At 43.1% G+C, this 14946-nt stretch overlaps 1 protein-coding gene across 1 annotated transcript in view; it reads right to left on the minus strand.

Annotated features, from left to right (window-relative positions):
• KLHL4 (kelch like family member 4) overlaps nucleotides 1-14946 on the minus strand; it is a 276789-nt gene that overhangs the window by 2695 nt on the left and 259148 nt on the right. The window contains exons 8-10 of the mRNA XM_036740231.1: nucleotides 12232-12394; nucleotides 7689-7901; nucleotides 1074-1245 (exon numbers count right to left, since the gene is read on the minus strand). Of these exons, the coding sequence (XP_036596126.1) occupies nucleotides 1074-1245; nucleotides 7689-7901; nucleotides 12232-12394 (548 nt within the window). The remainder of the gene's footprint in view (nucleotides 1-1073; nucleotides 1246-7688; nucleotides 7902-12231; nucleotides 12395-14946) is intronic.

Here is a 14946-nt window from a genome sequence, read left to right on the forward strand (position 1 = left end):
GTTGAAGCTCCTTGGGGTAGGGGAATGACATGGGGAGACTGATGCTGTAGGAAAAACTTGTTTCTTAACTCCATGGAAGACAGACTGGAGACAGGGAGAGACTGCAGGCAGAGACACCAGTTAGGAGGCCAATGTAATAACCAAGGAAGGAGGGTGGACAGCCTGAATTAGAGTGGTGGCTACACGTGTGTGAGTGGAAAGGATAACAGTGGTGACGTGGGGCTGCAACTGACTGTATACGAGGGTGAAGGAGAGGGAAGAGTCAGAGATGATGCAAGTTGTTTATCTGCTGACTAGAAGGATGGTGGGGCCCTTGACAGAAATAAGATAGTTAAAATGGGGAGGGCTTGAGGGGATGTATGTTGAATTTGGAGTCACAGGACCTGTGTTCACATCCCATCCCTGTCACTTACTACCTATGTGACCTTGGGGAAGTCTCTTAACCTCTTCAGACATCAATTTCATCTGAAAGATAAGAAGGTTGAACTAGATGACCTTTGAAGTTTCTTCTGTCTCACATGCCATCTCCTACAGGAAGCTGGACTGGATTCTGTCTCTAAATCTATGATATTAGGCATTCCTCATAGCAAATACATACCCAGGGCTTTCTTTCTTTCTTTTTTATTTTTAAGTTTGCTATCTTTAGTTATTCAAAGGGTCGTTACATGGAATAGAGATTAGGTTTATTATTTATTTTACTTGACCCAAGTGGGCAGAACTAGGAACAATGGTAGAAATTATGGGGAACAAGTTTTTGCCCTAAACAATTAGGGTCATCCCCAAAAGAATGGACTGCCACAGGAAGATGTGCATTTCTTAACATTTTTGGTCTTTGAGCAGAGACCAGAGGCTCATTTGTCAGAGATTTTATACAGAGGATTCATACTTCAGATGGACACCCTCAGAAGGCTCTCTCTCTGCTCAGAGAGTCTCTGATTGTAACACATATCACAGATCCTAGAATCCTGCCTCCACCTTTGCACCCTGCACATGAGGTAACAGAATTCTGAAGAGGTTTTTTGGTTTTTAATGGTGGGAAGGTGCTCTGTGTGTGAGTGTTTCTATGATCTTACCTCTGTCCATTCATTATTTTGTGTATCATAGGACTCGACTGTGTTCAAATACGAATGTCCATCATATCCTCCCACTGCATATAAGCGATCTCCAAGGGTACAGATCCCGACAGCATCACGAGGGACACTTAAAGGTGCTACTGTTGTCCATGTGTCTGTTTTTGGGTCATACCTAAGAAATTTTAGAAGAAAAGTTGTGGAGAGGCAATCCAGTGGGAAGACAGTTCAAAACAACCATCCACAGACATATAAAATATACACATGTATTTGCACACATGGATAAACATACGTACGTACAAACACACATACATATGTATATTATTTAAATACACAGGCACATCTCAAAACAAAGACTTGAACGTGTATTTCAGAATGTTCGATAGCTCTTCACAATAGACTATTTAACGGGCTGCATGTCTTCATTCAACCACTAGAGGTCACTCCAAGCATATCATAAAGCTAGAAAACGTTTGCATGGTATCAAAAATGTCTTTGTTGGGACTCAGAGAGGAAGTCTTACAATTTCTAACAGCATCTCAGGAAGAAAGCCTCCCCATCGACTATAATTATGCTTTTTGAGCAACTTAGACTATGTTCTTTTTTTCTGATCAAAGTTATATACGACGTGCCTATCCCTGCCTGTATAAGGGCTAAAATTGAGAATAATGCAGAATGAAATCGCAAATTCTTTGGCTATCAGAGCACCTTGCATTTTAATACTGTTTGCAGGGGGGTGGGGGGGATGCATTGGTCACACTCTTAGTTTGTCATTCTCTACTATATCTTTGTTTTGTTTTGTTTTGTTTTTTCAGGGGCCCTAGATTTTTTTTTTCCATTTCATTCTGAAGTTAAATCCTTTTCCATGAATCTTTTCTATCAATGGGATGGAAGAAAATCCAGTTATCCCCATTCATTGGAAAGCCTGAGGAATTCTTGTCCCAAGGCTTGGAGCATTTTCCTACCTGGCAGAGGACAATAAAATCAAAAAGGTAAAACCAATAAAACAATTCACTCACCTTAACGCTTGTTTACAAGCCCCTCTGATTTTATTTCTGTCTACCAAAAATCAAACGGTAAGTTTATTTTATTAAAGAGAAACAACTTTACTATATTCTACTGTATTTTAAAATTCAAGCTCCTTGTTAAACAACTTATCTCTTCTATCACATTCTGATTTGTTCCACCTGTTTCTTTTTGAACATAATTGAAGCACGAAATTTCTCTTTAATGTGAGCTCAGGACAATTCATATTCCTTTAATGAGCTTAACATGTTCCAATTTGTATCATATTTACCTTCATAAATGTATTATTTCTCCCAAAATGCATTAGTTGTAAGTTCCTTGAGGGCAGGGACTATTCCTTCTTGATCTTTGTATTTTCCCCCAAATCTAGCACAAGGCATTGCACAGAACAGTCATCTTGTGAATATTTGTGAGTGAGTGAATCAATGAAGGAATGAACAAACTTGTCTGTGCATTTAGGGTCTTTTAGATTGTATGGACTCAACTCTACGTTAAAAGAAAACGGAAATCTTTAATCACTGAACTTTTAGTACCATGTACTATGTTATATAGTATGTGGGGACATTATTGAGCTGTCTGGCTGCATTCTCTATCCACACTGAATCCTCAGTTCAACAAAACTGCTATGATCAATTGCTGCAAAACTCATCTGCCTATGAGGATGGCCACATGTGTGAATAATAACTCATTTTAGGTAGATTTGTTTATCTTAGCAGATCTGCTCTAAAAGATTCAGAATTTTGCATTTGTATCGTGACTAATAAAATCTGGCTAGTGTCCACATTAGCCAGAGGGGCTGAGTAATGTCCGGTCTTCCAAAGGTTAAGCGAAGGACACATTTCAACATTACTACTAGTAAAGACCTTCAGGAAAAATAATCAGCCCTGTATGCTTAGTAACAGGATGATTGCAAACCAAAGAAATCCCTTTGCCTTTGCTCTTAGATATTTGCTATGGTACCTACACTGGAGAGCTGAGCATGCTCTCAGGGAAAGCATGGTGAGCCAGAACTAGAGAGAACCAAGCTTCCGTTCCTCTTTCGCCAATTACAGTGTGATTAGGGACACCCACATAACTTTCTGCACCTCCTTTTTCCCAAGGATGTAAAAAGAATCCCCCTCATCATCCTCACTCCTATCTCAACTCAGATCAGTTTTTGGTGGTAGTTTCGAACAACTGGATGCGAGGATCCTCCACGGTTTACAGGCCAACGAAAAGCTTGGCAAGAGCTGGCCATTTTGTCACATTCTTTGAACATGTTTGGACTGTAGGTTTAACATTTTTTTCCTTTTTATTGTTGCTTTTAAAGAGTAATTGCATAAAAGGGCAGCATGGTGAGTTAGGAAGTGGAATGCTGTCGGTCCACATGATTCAATGAGATGATAGATGGGAAGCGGTCTGAAACCTGCGAAGTGCTATACAATGGCTAGCTAATAGTATTTCCTCCATCCCTCCTTCCTTCCTTCCCTCCTTCCTTCCTTCTTTCTTTATTGCCTTTCTTTCTATCCCCTCCCTCTTTTTAAATTAATTACACAAATAATTACAATTGTTGTTATTAAGCAAAGTATAACTGGAACAAGCAAAAGGACTTCTGATTCCTCTTGCTGTATGTATTTGCAAGGAAATTTAACTTCCTACGGACCTTTAGACCTTTAGAGAACAAACTGCACCAGCAAAAACTCCACAGCCACCAAACCATTGTCCTGGTCCTTCAACTCCTTATAGTCAAGTCACCCTGGGAGGGACGGTGTGCTCTGGGGATAGCCTGGTAGACTGGGAGGCTGAGGCCCTGAGTTCTAATCCTGTGTTACCTGGAGCAAGTCACTTGCCCTCATCTAGGCCTTGGTTCTCCCATTGGAAAAGTGAGGGGGTTGGGGGACGTGGCTTCCAAGGTTCCATCCAGCTCTCTCTGTCATCCTGAGATGATCTGGCACCATGGGAAGCATGGCTTAGAACAGGATGTGTAGGCCAGCGCAGGGGATCAGGGTGGGCATCTGATCAGGGGGTTGTACACTGCCTGAAACCCATATCCCAAGTGGGTGAGGATATTGAAGCTCATAGTCTGGAGATTTGGATAAGAGATTTGGGGGCATTGGGACAAGTGCTGTGGCCTTACTGCCTCTCAGCCGATAATTGTTTAGAGTGTTATTTCCTGGTCTACACACAAAAGAGAATGCTTAGTTATCTGGATGGTTTATAGTGAAGTTCAGTCATAAAATAATGGGTTACCAATCTATCTGGTACCTGGATGAGGTCAAGTTTACATCTCCCTCATAAAGATGCAAAGCACTGATGGGGCCCTGTTTTCTGGCCACGACCCTCCATAGATCCATGTGTCCTGTCAAAGACCCTGAACAGTAAACAAGGTACCGCCTCGGGGCAATCTTCCACACACTTAGTGCCTTTACCATGGAACAAATATTTTCTACTATGAAGAAATTAATAAATCTTCCACATGGAACAACTTATATAATAATATATACAGATGAAGAAACTGAAACAAACAGGGGTTAAGGGGCTTGCCTGTGGTCACACAGCTAGTCAGTGTCTGAGGCTGGATTTGATCTCAGGTTTTCCTGATAGGCCTGCTGACCTATCCACCACCGTACCACCTAACTGTCCCATATATTTGAATATACAACGGGCCACACCAGATCTCCCTAGGATAGACTCCAATGTTCCACTGGATCTATAATCTCATCAGTATGGGTACTCTCTCCAACAAGGGAGATATTACCTTATCTCTGCCTGAGTATCCCGTATAACTTTCACCCATGCCCTTGTCACAGAAGATTTCCCCAACATGCTGGAGGTCTTCCTCAAGCTCTTTTGACATCATAAAGCTCCAGGAGAGTGCCTATGCCTCTCTGGCTGTCCCTGGCTCTCACCATGTGACCAGCCCATCTTCTTTATGCTCCTACATTTCTTTTATGACATCCTTTATTCGAGTTTCTTCTTCATTTGCAACTTGCTCCTCCTTCCCTCAGAAATGATCTTGTGTATCTCCCTCATAAGAGAGATGACAAACATGGAGAATCTAGAGCATTATCCAGGCTATCAAGGTCAGGTGGAGCAGAATCCACATTGGAATCCAGTTCCTCTGGACTCTGCGTGCCACATCCTTTGCATTATACCACAGCCTCTCATCCACATATCTACTTTCACTTGCTTTTATGCATTAGGTGACTAGGTAAAGATTATCACAGTCTTCTGTCTATATTACTCTGTCTCTGTCTTTTGGCATAGACCTAAACACGTTGGCATTTTTATGGTCTAAAATCAAATCCCTAGAAAACTCTCCTAAAATGCAAATCAATTTTATTTGTTTTGGAGATAAATCCACTTAGGCTATATTACAGAAGTTAGGTGTCCGACCGTTTTCCCAAGCTCATCCAGGTCACTCTGACTAAGTTTCATCTTTAAAGTAATTCTCCTTAATTCTACAAAAAAGGGAAACTCTTGCAATTGATTATATTTCAGTGCTTCCAGACACGTTGGATTTCCTCATTGTGGCTACTGCTTCACACGTCTGCATGTACTTGTAATGAGGCCTGTACTCAACATGCACAGAGATTCCCTGATTTCTTCCAGCTGACTCTGTGTGACCCAGCACTTAGGCCCTTAGGGGGAATGGACTTTTTAGACTGTTCAAGACTAAAAGGCTTTGTTGCTTTTTTACAATGCCCTTTTTTGTGGAAACAGAATGAGAAAGGTTACTTTATTATATAGCCAATAATCTGTGATTAACTCCCACACTCATAACTACCATATGGAGGAGAGCCCAGGCAAAAATCCGGGTCCCTCTCACTTGTCACGTGACCTTGGATAAGTCTCATTTTACTTCCATGGGTTTAATTTCTTTTAAAATGAAGAAGCTGAACTAGATGCTCTATAGGAATATTTTCCAACCCACACTAGACTATAAATTCTCTACTGTAACTCTGCCCTACATGGGGGGGGGTACTTCCTGGGTGCCTCAGGGCCACAGACCAGGAGTCAGAAGTTAAGAAGGATAGAATACAGAGAGTTTCAAATGGTTTCGGTTTTTGAAAAGGACCTATGGTAGTAAAATGTGCTGGGGATTTGTCATGGACCAGAAATTAGGAAATGATGATCTACGAGGCCCCAATCAGCCCTCACACTCCATAACTCTAAGTTGCTGTTCTCTTCATTATGGAAATCGTACACATGAGGACCTGAAGGTGTTTATAATTTTGTTTGTTTTCTGGTGGAGACCTAAACAAGACACAGACAAATTCTGCTGACCTCTGCTGATGGTCTGGAAGAGCAGTGTGGATCATCACCACCCAACATTCAGGCCTGCAGGACATTCTTGGAAATCTCTATGGCCTTTGAGGGTGGACTTTATTTTTGAAGCAGCCAAATGTCATTCTGAGCTAAGTTTGCTAAATAACGTCAGTGAGTTAATCTCAGGAATGATGACTGTGGTGGGAGGTCTGGGGGCGATGAGGAAGGGAAAGATCACGATGTGACTACAGTGAGAAGACATGTAATATATATGTGTGACTCTGGGTGTGGGCTGCTGGGGCTTCCGTGGCTCTGAAGGCAATTCCAGATGTGGTGCTCCAAAATTCATAGCAATGACAGCCTCTTTGGGATAACCCCTGGCAGGTGACTACTCTGAAGGACAAGGTTCATTCAATGGTCTGATAGGTTTATAAAAAGAAGAATCTGTACAGTTACACCTTGTTAACTAATAGAGGACAAAGATCCTGTTTCCTACTGTTTCCCCAATAGTTCCTAGTTCAGTGCTTAGTATGAGCTAAGTAAAAATTTGTGTAATTAATTTAAAAAGAGGGAGGGGATAGAAAGAAAGGCAATAAAGAAAGAAGGAAGGAAGGAGGGAAGGAAGGAAGGAGGGACGGAGGAAAGGAGGGAGAGAGGGATGGAGGGAGGGAGGAAGGAAGGAAAGAAGAAAGGAAGGAGGGATGAAGAGAGGAAGGGATGGAGGGAGGAAGGGAGGGAGGAAGGAAGGAAGGAGGGATGGAGAAAAGGAGGGAGAGAGGGAGGAAGGGAGGGAGGGAGGAAGGAAGGAAAGAAGAAAGGAAGGAGGGATGAAGAGAGGAAGGGATGGAGGGAGGAAGGGAGGGAGGAAGGAAGGAAGGAGGGATGGAGAAAAGGAGGGAGAGAGGGAGGAAGGGAGGGAGGGAGGAAGGAAGGAAAGAAGAAAGGAAGGAGGGATGAAGAGAGGAAGGGATGGAGGGAGGAAGGGAGGAAGGAAGGAAGGAGGGATGAAGAGAGGAAGGGTGGAAGGGAGGAAGGGAGGGAGGAAGGAAGGAAGAGAAGAAGGAAGGGGGGAGGAAGGAAGTGGGGAGAAAGGAAGGAGGGAGGAAGGGAGGGAGGGAGGAAAGAAGAGAGGAAGGAAGGGGGGAGGAAGGAAGTGGGGAGAAAGGAAGGAGGGAGGAAGGGAGGGAGAGAGGAAGGAAAGGAGGGAAAGAAATTGAGGAAGCAATGGCAAGAAAGAAAAAGACAGGGAGGGAAAGAGGGGAGAAGGAAGGACTAATGGAAGGGGAAGGAAGGTAGGGAACAAGGAAGGGGGAAATAAGAAAGCAAGAGAAGTAGAAAAGTTACCTTTCCACACAGTCAGAAAGCCGGGAGCAGTGGTTGGATGCAGGGGCATCATGCCCTCCAACAGCGTATAACAGGCCATTGTACGTCGCAACCCCAACACCGCCACGTCTCTTTGACATCGATGCGCAGATGCTCCATTTGTTGGTGTGAGGGTCAAAACACTCCATAGACTTCAAACAAGAGCTTCCATCTCGTCCACCAACAGCATATAATCTAGAAAATAAGAGAGAGAGAGAGAGAGAGAGAGAGAGAGAGAGAGAGAGAGAGAGAGAGAGACAATAAGACAGACAGACAGACAGAAACTGTATAAGGCTCTCCATTTCTTAAGTAAGGAACCATGGAAAATTATTGAGATATTATAAATACAGACTCAAATTAATAGCAGCACTGAGTTTTAGAGTAGATAGAGCAGGTCATATGCTATGAACTGAGTCATATAGTCAAGTCCTCTCCCATCCCCCAGCCAGTGCCTGAAATCCCACCATTAGAGTTATGTCTGTTTTGGTTCTTTCTTGAAGGATTTAAATTTTCAAGAACCATTATTTAAATGCCAATACTCTGCCTTCCTGCAGATCAGTATTCTGTGGGGGAAAATAGCCAAGGCAGAACCAGGAGAAGCATGCTAAAAAGAGAAGTGAAAGGCACTAAAGAAAAACTTCACCTACTCCACAATTTTGCCTCCTGCTACCCCAGCCTGGCAGGATAGCCCAACCTTACAGGACAGCCCACCTCGGCTGGCAGGATAGCCTGTCCTGGCTGGCAGGATAGTCATTGCTGCTTTGGAGAACTTCCTTCTCTTGTGGACCAGTGCCTGGGAAATATCAAGGCATGCATCTCTTCCTGGACATCATATTAATCTAATACAGAAACAACATGGCAGAGAGACTAGAGCTCTGATCTTGGAGTTCGGATCCAGCCTCACACACTGGGCAAATCACGTAGTCATTCATTTGTTCATTTATCCAACAACCATTTTGTTAAGCACCTACTGTGCCAAGCAGTGTGCTAGGTTCCACAGACAAAGAAACAAAACCCAAACAGTCAAGGAGCTTATATTCTATTGGGAGAAACCTCATATACACAGACCATAAATACAAAATATCTACAAGGAAGGCCAAACTGGGACCACACACAAGCAGGACAGCTTTCAAAGCTACTGGCTGACCTTAATACCGATTTAAAAGAACAGCAATTAGTAGATACGGAAAACTGTAGTTTTATGTACAGGTCTCCTTTGACCTATATGTAGAAATGAAAATGCCCATTTTATGGACTGTTTGTTAAGTTTGGAATAAAAATAAAATTTATAAACACAAAATATATACAAAGTAAATACAAAATGAGTGGGGAGGAACAGGCCCCAATAAGTGGAATCATGAAGAGAGGCCTCATGGGGGATGGCATGAGGGCTAAGTCTCGAAGGCAGCTGGGGACTCTAAAAGGGGGTGTGAGGGCATTCTGGGTAAGGAGCTCAGCCTATGGAAAGGCATGGAAATGGGACACAGACTGTCATGTACAAGGGATAGCAAGCAGGCTAGTCTGGATGAGATGCAGAGAACATGAAGGAGCATATGTGACAGGAAATACAATAGATTTCTATCTATCTATCCATCCATCTATCCAGCCATCTATCTATCTATGTATCTATCTGTGTATCTATCCATGTATCCATCTATCCATCCATCTGTCTCTGTCTGTCTGTCTATGGCTGGAAAGTTAGGTTAGCATCACCTTGTATAGGGTTTTAAATATCAAACAACGGACTGTGCATGTGCCTGTGCGTGTGCGTGTGCATGTGTGTGTATGTGTGTTTTCCTGGAGGTGATAGGGAAGCACTGGAAATTCTTGAGTAGGGGAGTGACACGGTCAAACCTGTGCTTATCAGAGGATAAATTGGAAAGGTGACAGGTCTGAGACAGGGCAACTCATTAGGAAGCTAGGACAACAGTCCAGGCAAGAGGCCATAAGGGCCTGGGGGCAGGGCACAATGGCTTTGAGAACCACGAGAAGGGGAAGGGAAATATATCCTAAGCATCTTGGAAACCTTAAAGTACTATATACATGTATATCATGTTACATATATACATGTAACATTACAATAATAGAATTATTGTCACTTTTCCCTGGGGCTTTAAAACACCAACCACACAGAGAGGCGAGGGTGGGGTGGGGTGCAGCGTCCACCTTGAAGCCTGGAAGATCTGGGTCCAGGCCACATCTCTGACCTGGGGCTGAGGAACCCTGCAGAGAAGGTGCTGAGCTGCACCGGGAGGGGTGTCTGGCAGAGGAAATTCCTCACTGGAATGTTTCTACCAATGAACTCACAGGCCCAGGGCTAGCCCTGTTCTTCCAACCCCGTCTCCTCCTTCCCATAGAGAGGTAATTAAAGAACTTCAAATTTGGGTTTCAACCTGGAAAATCCATTGACTTTGGTGATTTTACTATGAACTTTCAAATCCCACACTTGATGGACAGACCTGTGAATTCAATTTTAACTTAATCCCACATCAACAAATAAAATAAATGCTTACTAAATCACAAAAGTCTTTAACTGGCCTTCATGCTGAGTTGAGAGCAACTGAAACACAGCAGCCAATGAGTCCGACTTGATGATCTCACCATGTTCCTTCCTGGGCAGGAGATGATGTTACCAACCCCACTGGGTGACCATTCAAAAAAGAACTTTTGACCTGAGCCACTGTAGGGCTGAGACTCTCTTCTCTTGAACACAAACTCCTCATGTTTGTGCTGTGGAAGGCACCAAAGACAGAGCTTGGGCCAAAAGTTACAGTGAGCCTGTGCCTCTACCATGCCCACCAGCTCCATGCCAAAGCCAGATGGGTGGCCATTAACAGCACATGATTCGAGGAGGGCTGAAATGCAGCCACCAGCCTACCCCAGGTCCTTAAGCGAAAGTGGAGGCTCCAAAAGGTACCTGGTAAAGTGCACATGTTACCCAGGAAACTTTGAGCATGGGCTCACACCCAGTCAAGGATTGTTATGGAGTAGGGTTAGGTTTTGATTAGAGGTAGAGGTGAGAGGTCCTCGGAAAGTCAACCAAAATGGAATGTTAGGGGACACTATGGGGGGGGGATTTCCAAGAAGACAGAGGAATTACTGAAAAAGAAGGCAGCCATGGCAGAGCTAGCAAAACCATGACTAGGAATGCTTTTGACTAGGGCAAGTGGCATGAGGTGCCCTCAGGTAAGAGTGTGTGTGTGCGTATGTATGTATGCATGTGTGTGTAAGGACCCCACTGGTAGCTTCCTATGTTAACTAGTTGCAAAGCCTAGTGTCAAAAGAGCACAAGTATTATCAGCACCTTCTAACACCTTCTAAATTCTGTGATCTGGGGCAAAGCCCAGACCACCCTACCCTAGTTATGACTTTAAGAGCTGGTCTGGAGGCCCAGTGCTGATCTTAGCCCAATGGAGAAGCACAGATTGGGAAAGGAATGGGCACATCATACAGGAAGTGATATGGTAAAAATAATAAATTGTTTAAGCAAATATCTGTTTCAAATAATTGTTCTTTCATAATGAAAATAGGTTCCTAGTAAAACATCACTTGCAGATAAGCTTCTTTCCTTAGGAGTGCGTCGTTGGTGGCTCATATAAAGGATGCATATACTACATGACCCAAGAGGTAGTAAAGTAGGTTGGAAAGGGTGCTGGATTTGGACTCAACGAGGCCTGGCTTCACATCCTATCTCAGATACTTGCTAGCTTTATGAACTTGGTCACTTAACCTGTCTGAGCCTCATTTTACTCATCTGTGAAATGGCAATAATGATACCATATGCCACAAAGGATTTTCATAAGGACCAATTGATTATTATGGCTGGAGTTAGGGTATTAAAAGCCTATAGGGTATTAAAATTATGACTGGTGGTGTTGCACAGTGGACAGAGCTCGGCTCAGACTCAGAAAGCTGTGGATTCAAGCCCTGCCTCTGTGGTACTGGGCAAGTTACTTAACATTTCAATTCCCACAGGCAACTCTCCAAAGACTAAATGGCAGATTATCTGGTGATCTCCATTGGCAGACGGTTTCATCACAGGGCTCAGAGTAAAAATATATAATAGATAACAAAATATATAAAAACACACATATCATACCATGAGGTCAACTTCACAAGTACCATAGGAAAATGTGCATTGATGATGCCACAGATTTTAAAATGCAATGGCAGTCTGCATCGATGTAATTTTCATCATTTTCTCATCAATTTTATTAGCATCTTGTTTTTTTTGAGGGGGGAAGGCAGGGCAATTGGGGTTAAGTGACTTGCCCAAAGTCACACAACTAGTCAGTGTGTCAAGTGTCTGAGGCCGAATTTGAACTCAGGTCCTCCTGACTCCAGGGCCAGAGCTCTACTCACTTCGCCACCTATCTTCCCCTATTTTATTAGCATCTTAATAAAAATGTGGGCCTTGAAAAGCTCAGCTTCTTCAAAATTTGGAGAAAAAAATGAAAGAAAATAAAGATCTTGTTTAAAAGGTTGGGTAGACCACATGCATGTGAGCTGGTAAGGGTTTACTTACTTGCTGTTCAACGCTGCAACACCCACTGTGCTTCGAGGAGTTGACATGCTAGCAACATAATTCCACTGCCGTGCTTGAGGGTCCCATCTTTCTACAGTGTTAAGATAACTCCATCCATCATGGCCACCAACAGCATACATCGGTCCTTCAAGCATGGCCACCCCTAAAGGAGGAGAATGGTGTTAGGGCCTTCCCTAGATTCAGCATTCCCAATGATTGGTGTACCCCTTCTCAAGTAACAGCCAACTTTGAATCTTCTGCTACTGATCTGAAGCAAAAGCTGTTCCCATAACCCTCCGGGAGCCTTTAGGTATAATGAATGTCTCATAGAAAAGTATCATTGTTGAAACTGTGTGAGGCCAAGGAAGCTTGTAGAAGTGCCTTTTCTGGAAATGTCAATATGTAGGGGACACTTTTTTTTCTAGGATAATAAATTACATGGGAAAAGTGTTACAAACGATGTCCTCAAATCAATGTATAATAGAAAAAGATGAGCTGGTCCCATGGCGAGAGCCAGGGATAAACAGTAGATGTGGGCATCCTTGCAGGAAAGTGCCTCCTCCCCCCATCTGTTGGGTGGATCCCTGCAGCAAATTTACAGGAGGCTGCGGACAAGAATTGGCCCTGGTAGGCAGGAATGTCTGGGCCGTGCTTACTGGAAGGAAGGAGTGGCCCTTTGGGGCTATCACAGCTTCTTTGTAACCTCGGAGCTTAGATATGGCCTTGTCTGCAAGCAGGGTCTTCATGAACTCATCTATGTTGTGAAGATCCATCTGAGAATGGGTCCTAGCAACGGTGGTTCTCTTTCCCTTTACACATTGTGAGTGTGAGCAAAAGAAGAAGGTATTGGGTTCACTGAGACACCTCAAGGACAGGTAATTTTGCAGGCTTGGCTAGATTTCCCACATAGCTCCTTCTGATGGCCCCTTCCTGCATTGCTTCTCTTCACCACTCCAGGAATTAACAGTGTTGCTTTATTTGCTTTCTTCCTCCTTTATATAGTAGTCAGTTTTGCTGGCAATCACTATCCCCTCATCTACATCCTCAAATAATTAGGACATTTCTCTCATTCATTCTTGTTTCCTTCTAGCCCATGCTATGTTTCTGCAGAGAAACTGAGGTCTGAGTAATTAGTGTATTCTACGATTCAGGGAGCCAGTCAGGATGATTCAGATCAAATCGAACTGTCTGGTATATATAGCAAAGAGTAGTGGTCCCTGAGTCAAGAGTTCTGGGTTCTACTACTCATTTTTCTATTCATTCTGAGACTGTGGATAAGTCACTGAAGATGTCTTGGCCTCCTCTGTAAAAGGTGGGATGGGGTAGGTTAGATTCCCCTGCCAGCAAATGAGGAGGAAAGCTTCAGCAGGCAGCAACCCTGGGGGAAGCTCTTGGTAGTAGGAGAGGCCAAGCAAGATCACTGAAAACATAATGGAAGGGCATGGGAGAGACAATGACCTGAGACTGTTTCTCCCCCTCTCACCATAAAGGACAACTTGGGACCAGAAAAACTGTCTACAAGAGGTTCATTGCAGCTCGAACATTCTAGAATTTTTCCTCGCTGGGAGGCTTCTCCCCTTGAATTATTGTCTTAGCTCTTTATTGTTGCTCCGACTTATGGACAAAACCCTGTGATTCTGTGATTTTCTGTCCTGATAAATTAACTTTTCATTGGGCTCTTCCTCAGGTAATTATTTAAGTTAGAAGTGCTTAGACTAGGTAATGATTAACTTCTGGTTTAATGGATAATTAGATGCCTGATAAGCAAAAATATTTAGTCAGGCAACATATCTGAATAGGATGAAGATAAAGTTTCATATATTCTGAAAGAGGAAATCAATGATACATTGTTCTTTCTATAGTGCAGACAGAGAGGGAACCTCTTTCTAGGGAAGACAGGGTAAAGCTAGCCTTGTGATCACCAGCATCAGGATCAGTGCTAATGCTGCCTTGAAAAGCCCTCCTCCTAATGAGTAACATTGCCGGTAAAGCCTGAATATAATGGGATTAGCCTATTACTTATGTTTGAGGAGACAGGTTCTGACCTGTGGCATACATGAATATAGTAAATGAGGAGAAAAGCATCGTATAAGGGAGAAAAACAAGAAATTGCCAAGTGTGGTAGAGTGCAAAGATCACTCATTGGACTTGGAGTTAAATGACCTGAGTTTGAGGCCTAACTCTCCTACATGTTGTGTGCCTTTAGGCTAGTCTGGTGGCTAGAGAGCTAGACTCGCTCTCTCTCTAGGTCTCAGTTTCTCCATCTGTAAATCGTGTGGGTTAGACAACATGATTGTTAAAGGGATTCGATATCTTATGCGGACCTTTGACAACTTTTGTTTCTTAATCCTAAACCATATTTTCCAACATATTTTTAACTTCACCATCTTCTCCCATGCCCAGTTCTGTACTGAAGTCACCTTCCTTTAAATGAAATTCTCTCACAAGGTTCCATTATATAAATGAGCTATTTCCCAAGATGCACTAAATGAGTTGCTTTGCAATGATTATGAAAATAAAAGTTCTGATTGAGCATAGCCACTAGGTTTACAAAAGCCTCAGGCTTGTATATTTGGAATAAGAAGTCACCTTACGTCACTGTGTGATTTTACATTTAATGCTTTTCAGTGGTCCTGATGGACATAGCAAGCTCATGGTCCCAGAATGAAGAAACATGTCCTGGAAAATATCCAGTTCAATGCTTCTTCCACCCCC

Source organism: Trichosurus vulpecula, chromosome X (genome assembly GCF_011100635.1).
Source record: "Trichosurus vulpecula isolate mTriVul1 chromosome X, mTriVul1.pri, whole genome shotgun sequence".
Lineage (NCBI taxonomy): Eukaryota > Metazoa > Chordata > Mammalia > Diprotodontia > Phalangeridae > Trichosurus > Trichosurus vulpecula.